Source organism: Hetaerina americana, unplaced genomic scaffold (assembly GCF_022747635.1).
Source record: "Hetaerina americana unplaced genomic scaffold, ioHetAmer1.1.p SCAF_41, whole genome shotgun sequence".
In the NCBI taxonomy this organism is placed as follows: Eukaryota; Metazoa; Arthropoda; class Insecta; order Odonata; family Calopterygidae; genus Hetaerina; species Hetaerina americana.
The window spans coordinates 896,973-919,255 of record NW_027286997.1 but is presented as its reverse complement, the minus strand read 5'-3'; the positions used below and the strand labels follow the sequence as shown (position 1 = coordinate 919,255).

Sequence of the window (22,283 nt, the reverse complement as noted above, 5' to 3'; positions counted from 1 at the left end):
CATTTTAACAAAAGTCTCAACAATCATGTAAAAAGATACCTGGAAAAGATTTAATACTCCTCTCACTTTTGTACTTCACCTTGCTTTTGTCATCAGTAAATTGGGAGAAATTGATCCAGTTGTAAATATGAAAACTCTAAAATTTTCAAATATTTTACATTTCATTGATATGCAGCTTTACCATTTGATAATCACGTACAGTTTAGTGTCCTTGGATGCCTGCTGGAATACATGTATACTTCTTGTAAACATAAAGAAGAGCTATAAATATTATGTATCGATTCAAATAATCTGAGCTTACAATTAAAATACCAGAAGCAATTTTGCACAAACCTGAGGTATGTCACTGCAAAACCCAAAATAATGCATAACAGTTCAGTGATACCCACGTCGGAAAGTAAAAGTAAAGATAGGAGGAATGTGGATGAAAATGAATGAAAAAATAATACTTTCTACACTTAAGCAATGTTTGAAAATTCTTCAGGATGTAGTCAAAATTCCTAGCCTAAATGAAATTGCTAGCGTATTCGGTGAGTTTTTTCACTGCCATTTGTCAGACAGAAAATAATAGTCATAGTAAATTCAATTAACCCTCAGTCATTTTTATCAAGGCCAGCTGATGGAAAAGGAGTCCTCAGTATTATTATTCTGAGCTTGAAGAATTAACTTTTCATTTGGCTTTGATGGCATACCAGGTTGTGTGTGAAAATGCTGCGCCAAATCAATTTTAATCTGACCTTCGGATATTTGCGACCGAACTTTAGCTGGAGGAAAATTTCCAGACTTGTTCAAAAGAGCTGTGGTTTAAATCCCTATTCAAAAATGGGGGGAGAAATAATAAGTACTAGAGGCCTATATCCATCCTACCTACTTTTTCAAAGGTCCCAGAAAAGGCAATTAATAAAACAGACTTAGTACATAATTTATAATTTGTAGATACCTCTTGCTTTGAAATGGCAGTGCTATTTTATGAACATCAATATGGTTTTAAGAGAAACAAATCCACCATTGATGCTTTATCTTTTTGGAAAGTATTTAGAGGCATAGGATAATAAAGAATTTACCCTTGTCTTGTTTATTGAACTCAAAAAGCCTTTGGTGTAGCAAACCACTTCATACTCCATAAAAAAAGTAGACACAGAAAGAGTAAGAGGGCAGGCTAACAAATGATTTCTCTCCTACCTGAAGACAGAGAACAAATGGCAGAAATAAATGTGGTTATCTCAGATCCCCTTCCTCTAAATTATGTTGTATCCTAAGGTTCAATTCTTGGACCTATTTTTTTTAGCCTTTATAAATGATCTACCTGAATACCTCGAGCAAACTGGTTATTTCATATTTGCAGATGACACAGACACAGTAGTGAAAGGTAGCAACTGTGATGAACTATGACGGCACAGAGTTAATCAAACCCGAGATAATTTACTATGATGGTCAAAATGAAATTAATTAAATCATCACTACCGAAATGACAATCTTCTTAGATTTTGATCCCCCTAAAAAAAAGGGCAGTAGTAATAAGTATTTCATAAGATCAACTTCCTATTCAGGAAGAAAATCACTTTAAATTTTAATTGAGTTTGGAATGATTCCAATGTATCATGGGGAGAACCGATAACAAAACAAACTAGAAAATTAATCCCACTCTGCTGTGCAAGTGTGCTTTAGCTACTTCCCTGGATGTTCTTCTCTCTGCCTATTATGGGTGGTGTATCCACTCTTGGCGGAGTACTCTTTGGAATGCCAAGTCAGGGATCCTCGTATTGAATGAAGAAATTTTTCTGATGTAGAAAAGAATTATTAAATAATAAATATAGTTCCATTAAGAGCGCCCATTAAATCAATGTATGTATACTGAACTCAACATTCTGCCAGTACCATACATTTATAAAATGGAAACATTTATTTTCAAACACAAAAATCACAATTTCTTCTTAAAAAATTTAGACTCATAATTTTGGAACTATATCAAATGACTGGAACTACGGAGCTCGGCCCAGTCGGCTGTGTGTTGTGCCCGGCAGCGGGGGAGGCAAGGCTTCCGTGGTCGTCATCCCACGAAACCCTTACAAGGGAAAACCAGCAGCAGCAGGACAGAAGATGCAAGAGAAGAAGACCAAATTAGTTAGAATAGGAACGTGGAATGTTAGAACAATGATGAGGACAGGGAAATTGGAGAATGTTAAGCGAGAGATGGAAAAGGGAAATATAGATATTTTAGGTCTATGCGAGGTGAGATGGAAAGATAGCGGGGAATACTGGATTGATAAGTATAGAATAATATACAGCGGCGGGGACGAGAGCCAACGAGGGGTTGCCATAGTATTAAATGAAGGGGTAGGAAGAAGCATAGTCAACATAGAGCAGGTAACGGATAGAATACTACTAGTAGAGATAAAAGCAGAACCGATGAACTTTGGTGGTCATTGAAGCAGGAGGATAGACGTAGACTGGAGGCTTTTGAAATGTGGGTGTGGAGAAGAATGGAGAAGGTGAAATGGACAGAGAAGAAAACAAAGGAGGAAGTACTTGATATGGTGGGTGAAGAGAGGGGTTTGTTGGGAGAAATCCTTTGGAGGCAGGAAAAGTGGATGAAGGGGGTATTGACCGGCAGCGGGATGTTGAAGACTGTAATTGAGGGGAGAATGTTAGGCAAATGAGGAAAGGAACAGGATAGGGATTTTGGACGGGATGAAGGGAGGAAGAAAGTACTCCGAGATGAAGAGGGACCTGATGTAAAGTAGGATGTTTTGTTTTGCAAGGGGCCACAAATTATTTAATTAGTAATTATGTCCATCCAAAAACCTACTTTAACCAGTAGATTACCTAATAATAATATCAAATGAGCTCATTTATTTAAACTGCCGTAGAATGTCAGAAAGCTACAGCAGCATCACACATCCAGGGTTCAACCTCTACAACAAACTGTCCTTGGCAATTAAATGCCCCGAGCACAAAAAATTCCAGATGTTTGTCAATTACTTCAAAAATTTGATGCGATGATTCATTGTGCCGGCAGAATCATCGCATTAGTTCAAAGCATTTGCAAAATCACTTGCCCACAGATCATACTGTGATGAAAAAACTGCCCACAGAGATGAAAAATCCTATAATATGAATTACCTGTAAATCCAGTTACTGTTGTACCGAGAAATTAGCTTGGCGAAGCCAAGCATAGGCACTAGTATCTTAATATGTATTAATTGGAGGTGGGATGGGAGGTGACCGACTGTGCTGGCATCTCTCACGAGCTCCATGGAGCTCCTCTTGCATTGTTGCATCAGCATGATGGCCCAGCAGCAGCCATGGATGGCTCCCCTTCCGCCCCTCCCACTCTGCCTCGCGTGACACCCAGTTGCCAACTCACACCCCATTGGTGTATTATAGATGCATGATGTCTGCTATTTGTTTCATTTGGTGATGTTGAAAGGGGATTTAATATTTCAAATTTGCCAATAAAAATTCAAAAATAAGTTAGTATTTTTAAAGAATTGCTCCCCCTTCACTTGATTCTTGCCCATTTTTTATCAATGGAAATGCACTTATGGCAATCTTCATTTCTTCAACTTCTTGATATGACAAGACTGACTAGATTAAGTAATATTTCCCAAAGCCCTAAAGGGTTTTTTATGCCATTATAAAAGTAAAAAGAAGGGGAAAATTGAGGTTGGTGTAGTGATTTATGGGGAACTTCAATCCCTTGCCAGTGATCAGGCTCACATTCAAAATATTAGGAGTTTCACATTTACCCGAGGGGGGTGGGGGGGGGGGGGGGTTGGCCCAGTGAGAAATCCATTCTTCTGGCTTATGATTCTACCATCCTAATGAATGCCATAACCAATCCTAAGCTGCAACAAAAATTAGACTCCACAGTCATATGGCTTCAAAATTGGTTTCGAAACAACTTATTGTCAATAAATGTACAATGTACAGAAAACAGCATGCATTAATTTTAGCAGAAATCCATCACCGTCAATTCAAACTTATTTATTTTGCATTAGTCTGAAAACAGCACTTCGACCTTCACATCAAACTTTGAACATTGATATAGCAATTTGACAAGTATATACACCCAAGCTCTAGTTAGAGGAAAAACCACCTAGGCGGATATTGAACCCATGACCTCTGGGTAGGCAGACAAGGACGTTACCCTGCCACCACTGGGGCCGGGAAGCAATAATTAAACTTTATGAAATGGCTTCAATTTTTGCTGGCAGTGTAAATTTCGTGGGTTTTCAGATTTAATTGTCCCTAAAATGGTACTATTGTTAATAACTGATTGAAGCACTTTTCCACTTGATAAATTTTTTTTTAAATTTTACGACCAGGTTTCGATGTATTACATCATCATCAGGTCCGCAGGTAATACATCGAAACACGGTCGTAAAATTAAAAAAAAAATTTATCAAGTGGAAAAGTGCTTCAATCAGTTATTCATTATGTTCGACTTCGACCTCATCACGCCTGAAGCTACTCAATGTGGTCCTATTGTATTGACAGCTTGAAATGTAAACTTAATGAAACTCTCTTGGGTGCTGTGTTTCCTCTCTGAGGAAATGAATGCAATCGTATGGTTGAATTGTAGACTTGTTTGTTGCTTTCCCATCAGAATCCTGTCTAGTTTCTGCATCGATACATTACTCTGCATGAAACTTAGATACACTGTTATACTCCGGAGGCAAAGGAACGGTCAAAACAGTGGGTTTCTAAAGGCTATCCAGCTGCAAAGGATGCGAGGATGGCATGCACGTGAAATTCTGCATTAATTATTTGCGTATAGGACAAACGATCATTGGAGAGTGTTATGCGTTGTTATTGCAATGGTTTAGTGAAGATATAGTCCTTATAATATCCACCATATTCACCAGATTTGGCCCCCGGGGCCTTCTTTTATTTCCAAATTTGAAAAAGTGGCTCTGTGGATAAAGATTCGTGTCAAACGAGGAGGTCATCTCCAACTCAGCTGACTACATATTTTGAGTACCTTCAGATATCCTAATTTTTGGGTGGCATAAAAATGTTGGAGGAACACCGGGAAAAGTGTGAGAAGCTAAAAGAAGATGTGTTAGAAAATAAAAAAATTCTTCTGAAAATAATTTGTTTTCCTAATTTTTTTCTAAGGACTAATTAAATGATGGATATGGTGTAAACTATGAGTCATGGCAATTCTCCTTGCAAAGTGAATTCGTCAGGAGCAGCACAGAAGAGGATCGAACCATTTAGAATAAGGTGATGGAATTTTGGAACAATGTTGAGGACAGGCCAACTGCAAAAAATAAATTGAGAGCTTTGATGAGTAGGAGGAATTGATGATTGAGACATAGAGTTAGGATGCTAAGAAATGGCTCTTTAGAACTTCGATGTAGAGTGGTGTTTGGTGCGATGCTGAAAATTGGTCATTGAAGAAGGCAATAGGCGTGGATATGCGGAAGAATGGTAATTGTGAATGAAAGTGGAAATGGATAGAAAGGAGAACAAATGGGAAAGTGCTATCCTTGGTGAAGTAGGAGAGGAGATTCCTGGGAATAATTCAAAGAAGGCAGGAAAGATTGATTGGATGTTGAATACTGATGGAGGGGAGAAGGCTAGGCAAACAAGGTAGGGGTCAATGCAACTATCTCAGAGTGTAAAAATCATTTGCCTTGGTCTAGGCAAATGATTTTTACACTCTGAAATTGTTGCATTGAAATGCATATTAGCATCACTCCATATTAGGATCACTCGATTACAAGTTACTGTTACGGCATCTCCCACAGTTTCTTGGAAGGTAGGGGTCAGCAAAGAAAAGGCATGGTAGACCTTAAGAAGGGAGGATATTTGTGGAATTCAAGAGGGGCATAGTTTGTTGTAGTGTCAGGGTGTGTTTTTTTGGGAGAGGCAAGGAAATGTATGGTTGTACTTCTGCTGGAGGAGTGAGGAGGGAGTAGGAGAGTGGATATTGGACCGAGAAAAAGACTAGTCAAGCATAGCATATGGAGTGCTATGTTATATGGATGTGAAACGTGGACTGCGTTGGGAAGGGATGGGGAAAGGCTGGAGTCGGTGCTTGAGATGTGGGTGTGGAGAAGAATGCAGAAGATTGGAGGGATTGGGCGAGGAATGGGGAGGAGAAGAGAGAGAGGATTGGTAGGAAAAGAGGAGAAGAAACTGGCTTGGAGTGACTGCCTCTTGAAGGTGGTGCCGGTGGGGTCAGGCAGGCAAGAGGAGGGTCAACACGACAGGCGATGAGGGTGGGGGTGATGGGGGAAATGAAGAACACGACAGGAATACGTGGCAGAGAAGGAGCCTCCGTGGACCTTCAAAACACGGCAGATTACCTTTTTATAGGCTCTGTTCAACTAAATTGTACCTTAACTGGTAGAATATCAATAATAATAGTTATTATATTTCATAGGCTTTGGTTAACTGAGTGAGTGTAGATGTTATTTATTTTATGAAAACCTTGACTCAGTTCACGCTCGCATTATTTTGTTAAATCAGTGTAATATGTATTGAATTATAGGTTCCTTGCTCAACTAGATTTAATATATTTGTGGATTAGGAAACCTGTTTTTAAGATGAACGCCTTAGTTTCTATTCATTTTCATCCAATGTCTGGAGTTTCCTTGGGTCACATCTCAGGCCCTTTTTATTTAATTATGTCAGTAATGATCATTCACATCCACTCGCTTTCCTCATGTTTGCTGATGCCTTGAATCTATTTAATATATTGAAAACAATAAATGATTGTGTATCCCTTCAAGCTGACATAATGTGATTGAAAACTTGATGTGATATGAATTAACTACTGTTAATCTTTAAAAAGTGGTATTTTAATTTCTCAAAATTACTCTCCTCTGATAAATCATCATCAACCTTTTGGTTATTCTGAAAATCATATTAAGGCAAGTATGTCGGCAAATTTTTTCTTCACAATTTATCCTCATTTTACCTAGTAATTATATTCAATTTTTTATAAATAATTTTTCTGCATAGTTATCTATAAATAAGAAGGAATTTAATGTAGTCCTGGCTGAATTTTTGCTCATAGTGATATTGGAGATAGTCAATGGAAAAATTACCTAAAGGGCGTAAAATGAATATTGGAAATTGTATTTTTAAATATTATGGTGTAAGATGGGATATGGTATTAAAATGACAAAGAAAATCTCTGTGTATTTCCACTTGATAATATTATATTACGTATTTTTTCAGTAGGATTTTCATCATTTTTAATTTCTGGTTTCGCTTGTAACTGATGCAATGATTTAAAAATAGTGGTACTTAACTGTGGAGTGGAAATTGCTGTATAGCTCCTTGTGATTGTTGTTTGCCAATGTGTCCGAATAACCTCCTTTCCTGAGATTATTATGTATTTAAGCAGAGGTGATTAACTGCCATGACCATGTCATGAAAGAAAAAGTTAATGTGTCATCCCCCTTATAGTTTTATTAACTGTCATTTTTATCTACCCTCACCAACTCCAATCCAAGATAATTTTATAATTAATGAATATATTTGTTCTAAATTTTAGGTTATTTTGTCTATGACTTCATCGACATGGCGCTCAACCATAGGAAGAGGAGCAGCTATGAGTTGATGCTTCATCATTTAATTGTAAGGATTTGAGAGAGAGTTATTATTCACTTGCACCTGAGTTGAAGACTGATTGTGTTTTTTTAAGTATAATTTATTTTGCTAACTTTTTTGTTTTGTTTGCTAAATGTGTAATAATATGTGGTATTAGGTTAATTGAGTTAACTCCAGTATTGCTTGCGTGACATCCTTTGTGATTTCATACAAATTCAGTGCACCTTCACCTGCTTCTGACGATGATAAATGCTTTCCATAGAGGTGCTACTTCACGTTGGGGAATAATAAGCATTCCCAAAACGTTAGGTTTTAGGGAGGACGAGGGGCACTCCTTACATTGACTTTCACTAATACTTTAGTGGAACCCACCACGCACAAAAACTTCTCGTGTGCAATTTTTCTGTAACCTACATGTGCGTGGCATGCAATCGAATGTTTAGTATTTCTAATGGAAGTTATCAGTGACCTTCTCTCTCAATGGTGGCAGTGGTGTAAATAAATGTTTCCTTCCACAAAAAGAGCAGTGACTGAAGCTCTGGGTAAACCTTCCTTTGAAATTGATCGTCTTACCTCTTTAAGCATTTAGGCAAATTGTCTCACCTATTTGTGTCCTTAGGAAGAAAAGACCTCTCCATAAACCTCCTTTAGCAATAAACGCGCAATTTTGCATTCCCTAATGGATGCACTGTGAAGCACGGATGACCAAATATGTGGAAAATGCAGCCGTGATGTAAACGAAGACACTCCATTTTCAATAACTTGTGATTAATTAGCGGTTTTATTTTGTCGATGGGAAGCACAATATGTTGCATTTTTCAGCCATTTTTATTAGGGTGGATTGATAGTTTTCCAGAGCTATTTGATCAAGCGAACAGAGAGACAGGCATACCTCAGAAAGCTAAACAAATCACTTAGCCAGGAAGTGAACAAAAATCTGGCCAAGGACTAATATTGAGAGAGGGTTGCTAATCTGGATTCATATTTTTCATCATGAGTCTAATTGAAATAATGCAATGTAAATGGCTTATGATTTATTTGTTGCCTGGAGTAAAACTATTAGTATTGCCTTTGCCTTAGTCTCGCCTTCAAGGGGAATATGGAATTCTCAAGGGTACATCTACATCTACATCTACATCAATACCCTGCAAGCCACCAAAAAGGTGTGTGGCAGGGGGTGCAGCACCAGGAGGAAAGGGTAAGGGATGAGGGGATTAGGGTTTTTCAAATGGATGGGGAAAGGTAAGGGGAACCTGCAAAAAATATATATATATAAAAAAAATATAAATATAAGCGTATAACCCTGCGCAGTTGCTACCTTGTAGGTTAATACTTATTATGTCGAGCCGGATCCTGGGCGATTTCGATTAAAAGAATTCTGGTCTCTTATTGTTCTCGGAAAAAATGACCATTTAAATCTGTCTGTCCTGCAGTCAATCTCTCTAATCTTACATTCGTGATCCCTCCGCCCGTAATACGTTGGGGTTCGTATTATGTTCTTGATGTCATCGGAAAAGGACCCATCTTTAAATGTTTTTAATAAGTTTAATCTATATTGTAAACGCCGCTGCGTAAGGAAATCCCAGCCTAAATTTTCTAGCAAAGTAGTTACGCTACTACATTGGTCATAACAATTTTTGACAAATCTAGCCCCCCTCCGCTGAACTCGTTCCAATTCCGAAATTAAATTTATTTCTTGCGGATCCCATATACTGGCAGCATACTCTAGGTGGGGCCTGACTAGGGCAATAAAACATCGTTCCTTCACTTTTTCGTCACATTTACCCAGCACTCTTTTTACAAATCCCAATTTTTTATTAGCGCGACCGCATATTTCCCGTATGTGCTTTCCCCAGGACAGATCGTGAGTAATTGTTACACCCAAGTATTTAAAGGAATCTACCCTCGCAATTTCTGTTTGCTTCACTTTGTAACTAAATGGTGGGGTGTTACTCTTTTCCCAAAAATGTATTACTATGCATTTCTTCCAATTTAATTTCAATTGCCATGTATAAACACCAAGTCTGAATTGCATCTATGTCGTTAGCTAACGCGACTGTCTTCGCAACTTCAAATTTCCCCATAAATCACCACATCGTCAGCAAAAAGACGGAGCCTACTTCTAACTATGGTGATGAGGTCATTTATGTAAACAAGGAATTAGAGGGAGCCTATGACACTCCTCTGTGGTACACCGGATGTGAACTTGACAGTATCGGATGATACACCGTCCAGGACGACTGTTTGAACACGATTTTTTTAAAATTGTCTTATCCAGCATATAACACTCCCGTGTATTCCATAACTTTCCAACTTCGCGAGTAACTTGCAATGAGGGACTTTATCAAAAGCTTTTTTAAAATCTAGGAATATCGCATCAACTGGAATATTACTTTTGCGGGAATGCATTATATCATGAACAAAGAATGCGAGTTGAGTTTCGCAGGATCTACCTTTACAGAACCCGTGTTGGTTATTTATGAATAAATCTTGGCTATCGAGGTACCTCATTATGGAACTAACAATGATGTGCTCAAGAATCTTACAGGAGATGGAGGTGAGCGATATTGGCCTATAATTACTGGGGTCCTCCCGCTCTCCATTTTTTAATATGGGTGTCACAGAAGTTATCTTCCAGCCGCTTGGCACGCTTTCTTCTGCTAATGATTTCTTAAATATTATATTAAGATAAGGAGCAATTTCAGACGATAGTTCTTTATACACGCGAGCCGGTATCTCATCAGGTCCCGGAGATTTGTTGGGGTCGATATTTTTAAGGAGTAACTCTATTCCGCGGGTGGAAAAGTCGATTGCATGCATTGGTTGTAGAAATGCTTTCAGGAGGTTCTCTGGTATATTCGGGGAGCATTTGTTGAAAACACTGTGGAAGAATGAGTTTAATATGTTGGCTTTGTCTAAACTACTTGTAACTTTATCCCCTTTTTCGTTGTTCAATGAGTTTACGGGGGACTTTTTTCCCTCTTTGGGTTATCGTTAAAACATCTTTGGGTTATCGTTTAAATGTTCACCTAATTTTTTCCATTTGAATTCCGCTAGCGCCTTCCGGAAGGCCTTCTTGGCAGTGGACCTAGATGCTTTGTAATTCTGTACGGTTTCGTTGATTTTATCAGGGGAGGAATCTTTAACCGCGTTTTTCATTCTGGCATGGCACGCCCTTTGCCGTCTTAGTGATTTCCGAACTTCAGAGTTGTACCAACGGGGTTCCTTATTCTCTCTTATATATTTACTAGGTATGAATCTCTGTATTGCTGAACGTGTTATCCTGAAGAGAATTATTCCAGGTATCCTCGACACTCCTAGTTTTCCTTAATTCGTCAAATCTAAGAAAGGAACAGTTTAACTCACGTTTTAGGCCATCATGGTCAGCTTTATTGAATAAATAAATTTTTCTCTTAGGTTTGTTAACTTTTTCTACGCTTAGGGAAAATTTAGCGTTTACAGCCCTGTGATCACTGATTCCATCAATAACTCCTACATTTAAGACTCTTTCGGGTATATTAGTAGCTAATAGATCAAGAATGTTCTTTCCCCTTGTTGGTGAAGTGACTAATTGATGTAGGGAATTTGAGGTGAACGTCAAAATAAGAGGGACTCGCATAAATCCTTGTCTTTACCTCCATTTATAAAACTGTACGAATCCCAATCTACTGTGGGAACATTAAAATCGCCACCGATTATTAAGCTATGCTCATTGTTGTGGGATGTAAAACTTTTTATCTGCCTTTCTAGATCTAGTATTGAGTTAACACCAGCAAATGAATGCGAGGGTAGCAAATGAATGCGAGGGAAACGATAAGAGGAAGTATGTACGAATAATACAACAATGTATACATCAAAACATTAAATGTGGTTGACTATCTTTCATTTTGTCAACATAAAAACTTTTGAGGATGCCCATGCATTTCAAATTTGTTATTTTTTAAATAGTACCTTGAATCTTCCAAGCAGTAAATCATCTTTGGATCATTGTCATTTTATCGAAATTTCAAAGTGCTTGGAAGAGAGTGGCACGTATAATCTGCAAAGCGGAAAATCCACATCACATGAATAATTGGAAGGTAACCGAATGTTGGCTGACGATTGTTTGGGCAATGAGAAAATTTCAATGCAACTTCATGTGACATCTCGACTGTTGCTGTGGTGGAACTGAACATTTTTCAGGATACATCAGTGATGCTCCAACTTGCTAAGACTGCCAATGACTCAATGCTGGAATTAAATCAATGAAAGTTGTTCAACGTATGCATTACACATTTAGCTAACAACAGAACAAAAACACCAAGTAATGGGCTTGTAAATGAGTGTATATAACTGTCACGTGCATGCCTTAAGTTTGATATTTCATGTTGGGTTATCTTTGGAAAGGGAAGGGTGCTCAAAGTTTTGCTCGCGTCTGCAGTGTTGGGTTAGCAGGAGCAGACCCCATCTTTTTATCAAAAATTCCACCGCTGCCATCAAAGTAGACTCACTATTTCTCTCAAAGTGTCCTCTTAAACAGGAGGTGTTTCAATATAGTGCTTTTGTGGATGAGAGGAGTGGGGTTGCCTGAGCAGCAACCTCAAGTTGAGGTGGCCTGGCGACTATTTTCACATTTGGTTGATAGACCTTAAGGTTCAGGGTGGGTTAGCCCGGACCTTAAACTGTGTCCCTCTAAATATTACTCACCTGCAAACCACTGCCAGGGTTTGTGGCAGGGGTTGCTCCTGTGAGATACACAGCAAAGGATCTTACTCCCATTGTATCACAGAATTCCTTAGTTTTACCACCAGAGGACTCCATGCAGTACGAGCTGTGCAATATGCTTTTTAACCAACTGCAATGATGTATGAAGATGGTGCATTTCAATACGTAGTTTTTTTTATTATCTATAGGAGTGAGAACATGAATAAAGGGAATATTCCATACCAATTTATCAATGCCTCATGAGTCTTGGATGCCATTTTGGATTTTCATTGGATCTGACGCCTCCGTGGTCCGCTGTTCTCATCTCAAATGAGTGCGTTGGGCTGTCTGATGCATTGGTGAGGCTGCCTGAGAGAGGTGTCGACCATTCCTTGCTAAAATTTCCTTCGTTCAGTGGAAACTCTGCCCCTATTTTGTGAGAAAGCATGTTTTTGGGTGATTTGCTTGAGAAATGAACACTTTTTTCCTTTTATTCCAAAGCAATGTGAGTTTGGGAATGTAGAGGAGGGCAACTGTGGGCAGCTTCCATGTGGTGCTTCTCTGGGTGAGGGCAAGGGTGTGAGCCTCTCTCACAGGGTGGATCCGCTGCGCCATATTTAGTTTTGAGCACCTGATGCTGAGTGAGTAGGAGGTCTTGAGCACTTGAGAGCATGTGGTGGGTGCACCGGGAATATCAGTGTATGGCACATTTTACGTACGACAATCCCCGACCTGTTACTTCCCATGTAATAAAAGTAATAATAATAATGATGAATTGTCTTAATTGGGGCAAAATTGAGGGTAGATAGTCCCTTTTTCTAACTAACCCCTTGTCGTTTAGATGCATAAATACATTGACAATAATTACCACAAAGAGAGCAGACGCTTTACTGTGATTATGAGAGAAAATGTAATAAAAAAATTAAAAGTTACCTTGGGAAAAAAATGGTTAGTGTACATGAAAAGATGTATATATTTGTGGGAAAAGGGTTAAGATTGTGAATTGATATCCGTAATGAAAAAACCCACTGCGGGAAAACACCCGGACAGGAAGAAAATGTGACTAAATTATGGATACTTAATAGCAGTCAAAGTGTACTGCATGTAATGAAAACACTAACAAATATTATACATTATATGTAATAAAATGAATTAATGACTAGGCATGTGAAAAAGATATAATTTTAAGGAAATAAATAGAATTTAGAAAAATAACAATATTGTTAATAAATCAGAATAATAAAATATGTAAATGCAAAAATAAAATTTGGAAGAAATTACTACTCTAGTCGTAATGGTAAGTTAAAATATTAACAAATATCCATAAAAACAAAAGGGAAGAATGACTTAGTATATATAATAATCAAATTATTATAAATATAATAAAGTAACAAAATTGAGCAAATAATATGCAACATATAATCTTATATAATTATTTACAAATGTCAAATTGATAAGTATAATTTATGCGCGCATAAAATTAATAAATGCACCCTGACTACCAATCATGTCACATAATGGAATGGTTACCACCAAACAATATGTACCGTACTATAGTGCTATTCACAAGGGATGAAAACTTCTGCTTATTAAATTACAAGTCAATGTCTTGTGCCTTAGGGAGTGTTTTATGCAGCTCCCTTTTAGGTGATAGCAATGAAGGTGCATTTCTGGTGGTTATGGCTAGCTTATTCCACTCTCGGCTAGCGGTAACTGTAAACGACTTGTTATAAATGGCCGCTCGATGATGAGGTACTGTAAGACTTTGGTTCCTTTTAGTGTTTGCTTCGTGTACTTCATCAAGACTTTGGAAATTTAGTGTGAGTAATTGAGGCCAAATTTTCAGAGCTTGGTGCAAAAGGGTTAAAGTGTGCAGCAGTCATCACGAGTCAGGTTATTGCCCAGAGATGTGTTCGTGTAAGTGATCATAAGTGAGGTGATCAGATATTTGTGAGTTAAAGATTAACCTGGTGCATGCAGTGAGGCAGTGTTGGTGTTCAGCTGCATATTCCTGAGAGACATCTCGGTATACTACGTCAGCTTGGTCAAAGTGCAGTCGAATTTAGGTAGAAACTAATTGAATCTTTAAAGATGTGGCAATGACGTGCTTAAGTTTAAGAAGGGGGTTATAATGGCTAATTGACGGTTTTGTATATTTTAATTTGAAGCGACGTCCAAGAGAGACATTCATCTATCATTAAGCCTAAATTTCCAACAACGTGACAGTATAGTATAGGAGACATCTACAGTATGTAATATTGGCAGTTGCTCTTCTTTATTCGATGCTAAAAAATGGGAGTACCTCATCGTAATTGCTTGTGACTTTCTTGGATTTATACTTAGGCAATGTGTTTGCACTATGTGTTAAGATTTTCTAAATCATTATTATTATGCCTGATACCATTATGCAAGTTATTGAATGCACCGTGTAAATAAATTTGCATGTCATCTGCTTATAATTGATGTTTGCCCTTAATCAGCGAGGATGGACAATCTTTGCTGTACTAAGAAAAGTGGTGCACCTGTGATGGAGTTATTTTGATCTTGGTTGTCTATCATCAGTTATTTTGACTTGAGCGGTAGCAGTGCTGTGTCCGTGGCGAAATTCAGATTTTGAAACGTCAAGGATATGAATGTTCTTTATAAAATGGGTTATTTGATTTTGGGCAAATTTTTCCAGGACTTTGGATAAGTTTGGGAGGAAGAAAATAGGGAAAAATCCTTTCTCCTCTGGAGGATTGCTCTTTTTAGGAATTCGTTTGATTTATGCTCGCTTCCGTTGACTTGGGAAACAATGTTGCGATAATGATGCATTGGAAACATTTGTGATGCAAGGCAGGATTAGTGAGGTTTGTAGTTATGTAGTCATGTAGAATTCCATGAGAACCTTGCAACTTAGATTGAGGTAACTTACGGGCACTGAACACTTGCATTTGAGTAACGGGCATGAAATTAATTTCTACAGGAGAATTGCTAATGGATTCTAGTTTTGTATAGTATTGCAGTGGAATTTGATCTGTTACTTCATCAAGATTGATTTAGGCGGCTGAGGAAAAGTATCATTTAACGAAGGAAGAGACAAATGTGCTGGTGACATGAAATTTTTGGGTTTACCTATACCAATGGCTACGTTTATGCCATGGTGTAGTCAGTGAGATTTTTGTCTTGTGATGGACAGGAAAAATTAAATTTTTGTATTTATTATAAACTGTTTTGTTTTATTCCTGTGGTATTTAAGGTAATTGAATGCCCTGGCATCATTGTTTTCCCAGCAATAATGAATAGCTCTGTCACGCAACATCATTGATTGCAGGGATGCCAAATTGAGCCGTGGTGCATTGGGTTTGGAAATATGTATTTCGCCGGAGAATATTTTTTAAGTATATTCATTAGCAACATATTCATGATATCAACTTTTACATCGGCATTATCCATAAATTCAATGGAGGGTATGCTTCATTGTCTAAGTCATCAATGTTAATAATCTTTATATTCCATCTCCGAGCAAACATTTGCTTGAATTTGGGAACTCCGAGTGTGCGAGGAGTATGGAGGAGATCATGGGAGGAAACAGCAGGGAGTGGGTCCTGTCCATGGGCGATCATTTCATATGTTCAACAGGTTCAGGCGAGATGTAGTGGAAGTTGATCAATATGAGAAAAACAGATTTGAACTTTTCCACAGACATATTTGTAACTTACAACATGTTTCAGTTCTTCGAGCCATCTTCAGATGCAAGAACCATCTTTAGGTACAGGTCTTGTACCTGGAGATGGTTGGATGAACCGAAACATGTACGTTGCAAATAAAACTGTGGAAAAGTACAAATTTGTTTTTCTAATAAAGATAATTTTATCTTTATTTGCCGTTAGCACCAAGTCTATCCATGTTGATGATGTTTCAGTAGTGTTGGTTGGAGGTAAGGGGGAGATTTTTATGATTATTGGCTGAAGATATCGCTAAAGATAATTGGTTTGATGGGCATTTGTTTTGAAATTTGCGTTGAAGTCACCTGTTATAATGATGTGTTTGTTATTTGGGCTATAATCTGATATTACAGCATCGAGACCAGGTAGATGGCCACTTTCGCTTGAATTAATTCTTCTTTAAAAGTAGACATGGTCTTGAGAACACCATCAAGCATCGACCGCAGGTATTCCAAGTCCTTCTTAGGGTTGGGCTTCGGAGGCATCACCACAGTAGGCGGAGAGTGAGTTGGGTGATTAGGAAAAGTGCGCCTGAGAGACCACAAGGTGCTTAGTTCTCCTGCAAGTATAAGGGAGCAACTAGTGGTGCAGTCTTGATATGGTGAGGCCGCTATCACATCCAGGCACGCAGCAGTTCAAATACGATAATGTCTGGAGAGACTGATGAAGTGCATGCAATGCTACTCCTTCAGTGAATTCCATTAGGGTCAACCTCCTGGTTGAGTTCCCAATGTCTACCTGGATGGGGATAAGAACAGAAGGCTGGTGATGACATGCAGAGGATTTGCTGTTCCGTAAATTATGCCAAATTGCAGTCAAGAGTCCATTTATCTTTCAGTGGTGTAGCTCGTGCCGCCCTGGAGGGCATGCTCTGCATTTGTTGCAGCTGGTTTCAGAGAAAGAGCTACTACTGCCACTTCTACTACTACTAGAGCTACTAAAACTACTACTAGCGATACTCATGGGGGACAGATTGATTTGATAATTTTCCCAAAAGAAAAATATTTCATCAAAAATTCATCCTAATATCACTAATGATCGGAGGCCTAGGTGTGAGAGTCGGAAGACTACCTTGACAGAAGAAAACTACCCAGGGGGAGCCGCCCTCTTTTGTTGAAGGGAGCCCTCGTTTGTCAAGTGCAGTTGACTCTGCTGTGACAGCGGAGTTGATATGGTTGAAATGTACATATCACAGTGTAGAGTGCGAATATGTAGATAATGGAGCGGTGAGGAAAAGGCAGGAACAATATTGATCACAGAAGAAGGAAATGTCATCGTCGAACTCGTTACAGGGAACATTAGTACGCTGGAAAATAAAAAAACTGATGCTGAGACATATTTGGCAAAACTGCGGACCTGGATGAAGATGGAATGCACTTTGAACAGCCACGAGCATTTGAGGAAGGTGAGTGCTGGTTGTAGGCAAAAGTTTGCTTGCTGTGCATCTAGTATAGCCTTACTGCATATATTAGTCAATGTTAATAACATTGCTTTGTAAATAGGTAGCAAGTGTAACCAATATATTTATAATGGCTTTTCGAACAAATCACTAGCAATTTCATGATTGGATAATGAGATATAACCTTTATTTGCAATTTGTACAGCGCACTTAGAAACAATTGAGAAAGGGGCAAGAATTAAACTAAAAGAGGATGAAGCCAGGGGAAACACATAAAAATGGCCATGAGTGTTGGGCAAAATCATGATCCTCATCCAGAGTTGGACAGTTGCTGCTGTTGCATGCCAAGGAAAATGATGGCTGCAGTAATATTTTCATTGTGATCAATGAAAGTGGAAAATTTGGATCATCCTATCATCCCACCAGGTGTGTACGAATGTGATTACCCACCCTCAAAAAAAGTTAACAAAATAAAAGTGTGTGGATTTTTCCTCATGATGCTTAGGCACATATGTCACCACCAGTCAGGGCAGTGACTCGGGTTGATAGCGGTAGTAGTTTATTTTTAAGGTACCTGAATGACTTGAGTTCATGTGCACCTCATTCCAAATTAAGAAAAGTAAAATAAGTCAAAACAAGCGGCTGCTATACTATAACTATATTCTTTGATGATGTATCTTGTCCGGTAAAATTTTACAGCTGACTAACTATGGTAATAAAGCTTAATATGAGGGTAGTTTGAAAGGTACTTGGAATCACCACCAGATGTCAGTGCTAGTGCAATGAGTTTCCTCTGCGGTAATAGGTAAACCTTTGAGTAAACATGTAACACGTCAGTCGTCTGGGAAGAGATCTGTGGTGCGGATGCCTCTCTGTTGTTTTTCCTATGTTGTGATATGTGAAGTTGGAAAAATTTGGCATTAGGGCAGTGATGAAATACTTCATAAATAAAAGGTAATATAGCCAAAGAAATTCATACCTACTTTCAGAACACTTAGAGGGACTCCGCTCCTTAATATTCAACAGTTGCCAAGTGTAACGCATGAAGAAAGAATCGAAGACGTAGCATTTCAACATGAAGGAATTTTCAATTGTTCCCGGCTTAACTTTGTGGAAATTCATGTTAATTAAATGAAGAATACAATGTGACAATACAATACAAGGACAGTGGAAAGATACATTGTATTCTTCATTTAATGAAAGAATTTATTGTGCTGACTAGTTTCGCTAAACTGTAGCATCATCTCAAATATGTCTCACCATTTCAAATATGTCCGATCCTCTTGTTTTACCATGCAATGACTCCAGACTGGCAAGTTCCTCACAGACATTGAAATTATAATCAATCCTCTATTAGAAATGTTTAACTGGGCAGCATCACAAATGTCCATTTATGCATCCAAAGCTGGAGAAAAGAAAGTACAAGAATTGACAAGGTCTTCCAGTTTCTTAGATGCATCCTGCGAGAGTTCCTTGATACCTCTTGTAACTGTCTGCCATAGTATAGATACTTTGTCTGCTTTCCTTTCAAAAACTCAATTACCAAAACGGCATGCAAATATATGGAGACAAGACATAACAATTTCTTCTCCATCAGAAAAAGGTTTCTTTTTTTTGCCAATATTAAAGCAATTTCACATGATGCTTCTGTCATTGTCAAATCTTCACTACTTACTTTAACAAATATGTTTTGTCTTTTTCTGATTTCTTCCTTTTCTTTGTTACATATTCTTTTTGTTACTCTGATCCAAGAATGAGCTTTATTTTTTTCTTAGGCCATGATGGCTCACTCAGAACTGACCGGCCATATGGAACCCTCATGCGTATGTGAATTCAAACGCATGATGTGTTGTTGCTAGTGTGCGGTGTTTGCGATCGTTTGAGCAGGAACGCGCAGTGGCAACATCGATGAAAATATTTATAAGTTTGTAAGCCCACCTAAAGTAGCATCTCACAAGTTCCATTCTAAGTGTCATTCACTGAGAAGTTGAACATTACTGAAGACTCAGCAAATTGAACTGAGATCCCTGAGGCATTGGAAACGTGGAGATGGATTCAGTTATGACAACTATTTAAAAAAAATAAGTAGACACAAGGATGCAGCGCACCACTTATAATCATCCAATGCACCCTGCTTGGCACATGCACCATGGTATGGCCACCCCTGGCTTAGATGATGATCCATGTAGTCGTCGACCAAAATATGCCAATGCCGCAGAAAATATTGCCAAAGTGCGTAAAGTGGTCGTGGAGGAAGGATCGCCGACTGAAAGTGCGAGCAATCGCTGAAGCTGTAAGGATTTCATCTGAATGGACCAGATCACATTTTAACGGTGGAATTGGGCGTGAGAAAATTATCTCCTAGATGGGCGTTGATACAGGATCACAAACGCATCGGAATGGAAATCTCCAAACAATGTTTGACCCATCAACTTCAAGAGTGCCTCCACGGCTCATCCGCACACATGCACCGCATTGCTCCACTTGCCCAGATCATCAAACCTTCTTTTCTTTTGCTCTACTAAACTCACTCCCTGATTCCATTGATCCTTTTTTGCTTTCCTCCAACAAGTTTCATGACCTTGCTCTTTCCCATCTCTCCATAATTAGATAAAAAAATTAATACCTTAGCTATTTCTGTTGTTAGTACTTAATATTTATTGTTTTTGTATGTATGCAACCTTATTTGTGTGTTGTCACTTCATATTGGCAAGTTACTGCTGCTGTATGTGGCTCGATTTCCAAATCAATATATAAAAGAATACTTTGCCCAACAAACAAAAGTAATTGTCAAATTTAATTTTGCTGCATCAAATCCTTTGAATGCTATATTTTCTTGAGTCAATTGGATAGTTATTAGGTTGAACTATATGCCTTACTTAAAAATTGTGATGTTTGGACTACTAAACTTTGGTGGAGAGTGCAAATGTGTTATTCTCAATGTAAATCTCTCTTTAGGTGATTTTAGGCTCACAAGTCCACAGGCAGAAGCCGCAACCGATGTAGGACCATCCACATCCTGACTGTGGGCTATGCAGTCCTTTTGAAAGAGGCTGAGCAGGAGAAGGCGGGAACTATGTATCAGGCTTGAGAACCTGACAAGTCATTTGAGGAAGGATGATGTTGAGGTTCCCAGGCAGAGAGGGTAGGAGCAGCAAGATAAACTCTGAATTTGAGAAAATACAAGCACCAGGAGAGGATGTTTGCTTTGTTGGAGGAAATTTAAGGCAATTGATGGGAAATTAGGCATTTGGAGTTGAGGAAAGTAGGAAAGCAGAGCTCCAACGTCGACTCCAAAGGGTGAACTTTTGGTGATTGTGCGTGCAAATAATCTCAAGGGGATTATTCCAGTTTGTGAATTTTTCAATTGCCTGCATTCACAGTTCTAAAGAAATACATCTTCAGTGATTTTATTGACCTAAAAAGTATCATTTTGGTAGTGTTAAAAATTATGTGCATTTAATTGCTGACCTCCGTTTTGTTTGAGCAATGAGGCTAGCCGATTCATAGTTGAAATGCCATGAAAGTGAAGGTTAGCAGAGGAGGAGGGAAAGGACGAGGTAGGCTACAATGTAATGGGCAGGAGTGAGATCCAGATTGGATGCTGTAAGGAAGGAGTAATTTACTAATTAAGGATTAGGCTGATGTCTGAAGGAGCAGTGACAATGCAGTTTAATAAAAATTGCTGAGTTGTGGTGCATGGAATGATTTGACCAGATAATCGATAATTCCATGTTTTAGAGCTGTGCACTTGACAGAGCATGAGTTGGGATTTGGAGGATAGAAACGGGTAATCAATTATCAAATGAAAGATTGTGAGTGAGGGTATGTTTTTGGACTGCAGATTGTAAAGGAAGATGTTCTGTGGTTGTAAATGCTGATGGAAAGGGGGTTATAAGTTTCACCATGTTATACGCATGAAATATTATTGCACTTTACTTATATTTTTCAAAAACAAAATCTTAATTTTATTTAAACCTGCCGATTTGCATTCTATGTTAGCATTAAATACATTTTTTTGGTGATAGAGAATCATCTAATTGCATCACCAATTATTGATTCTATTTTGAAAATTTTACTTGCAAGGACTCAAAATTTAAAGCACAGATTTTTTTCAAAAGGATTTAGCTCTGGATGGTGGATGATTCAAAGTCAGGATGACGAATAGAATTTAATGATGTCCCCAAAAAGACATCAAATCAAATGAATAAAAGGTGACATCCAGTCCTACCCCCTCTCTAATCAGTTTTTCGAGATATTTATTCACCTCTGAACCAACTTTCACATCAAGCATTCTCACCATAATGGTTGCCTCTGCATATTGCCAATGTCAATTATAAAAGGGCTGTGGATTATTTGAATGAAAGTGAATCAGTGAAGTAGATTTAAAAATTTTTTATTTGAAAAATATGGGAATGAATGATGAAATAATGATCCATATCATTTACGTGGCAAAATATAAAAATGGTGACTCTGAAGGTGTTCTTCAGACTATTTTGGCACAATGACATAGTCTCTATTAATTTTCTCCAGGAAGCAATACTTTCATCACCACCACTCTGTGAAAGCCCTGTGGATATAATCCTTAGGCAAATTAACTGACAAAAGAGGAATCTTCTAGGAACGGAATAGGTAGAATGATGTAATCATTCATTTCTATAGCTTCATATGTCGCACAAATTAACATGTATTGCTGTAAGAAATTTTGCAAATTCTATGCATGTAACAGATCACATCACAAAGCACACACTCATAACGGCAGATTTAGGGCAGCCAAAAAAGGCATGTTTGGAGGCTGACGATGCATATGCCTTAACAGTGGACATCAGTCATTTGCTGATTAGAGCTCCTGAATAATTAATATGTGTAATTCCAGTAAATACACTGAAATGCATTTCATCCTGCATATTAGAGTAACTTACAGA

The 22,283-nt window shown here is 38.2% G+C and overlaps 1 protein-coding gene and 1 long non-coding RNA gene across 3 annotated transcripts in view; both read left to right on the top strand.

The window, feature by feature from the left end:
- Positions 1-22,283, top strand: part of LOC139692793 (TLC domain-containing protein 2-like) — a 54,893-nt gene that overhangs the window by 12,491 nt on the left and 20,119 nt on the right. For both annotated transcript variants that reach the window (XM_071591084.1, XM_071591083.1), the window contains one exon: positions 7,514-7,596. In XM_071591084.1, the coding sequence (XP_071447185.1) occupies positions 7,514-7,596 (83 nt within the window). The remainder of the gene's footprint in view (positions 1-7,513; positions 7,597-22,283) is intronic.
- Positions 16,612-20,875, top strand: LOC139692794 (uncharacterized). The gene is made up of 3 exons (XR_011701789.1): positions 16,612-17,364; positions 17,564-17,784; positions 20,317-20,875. It is a non-coding gene; the product is annotated as an uncharacterized lncRNA (long non-coding RNA).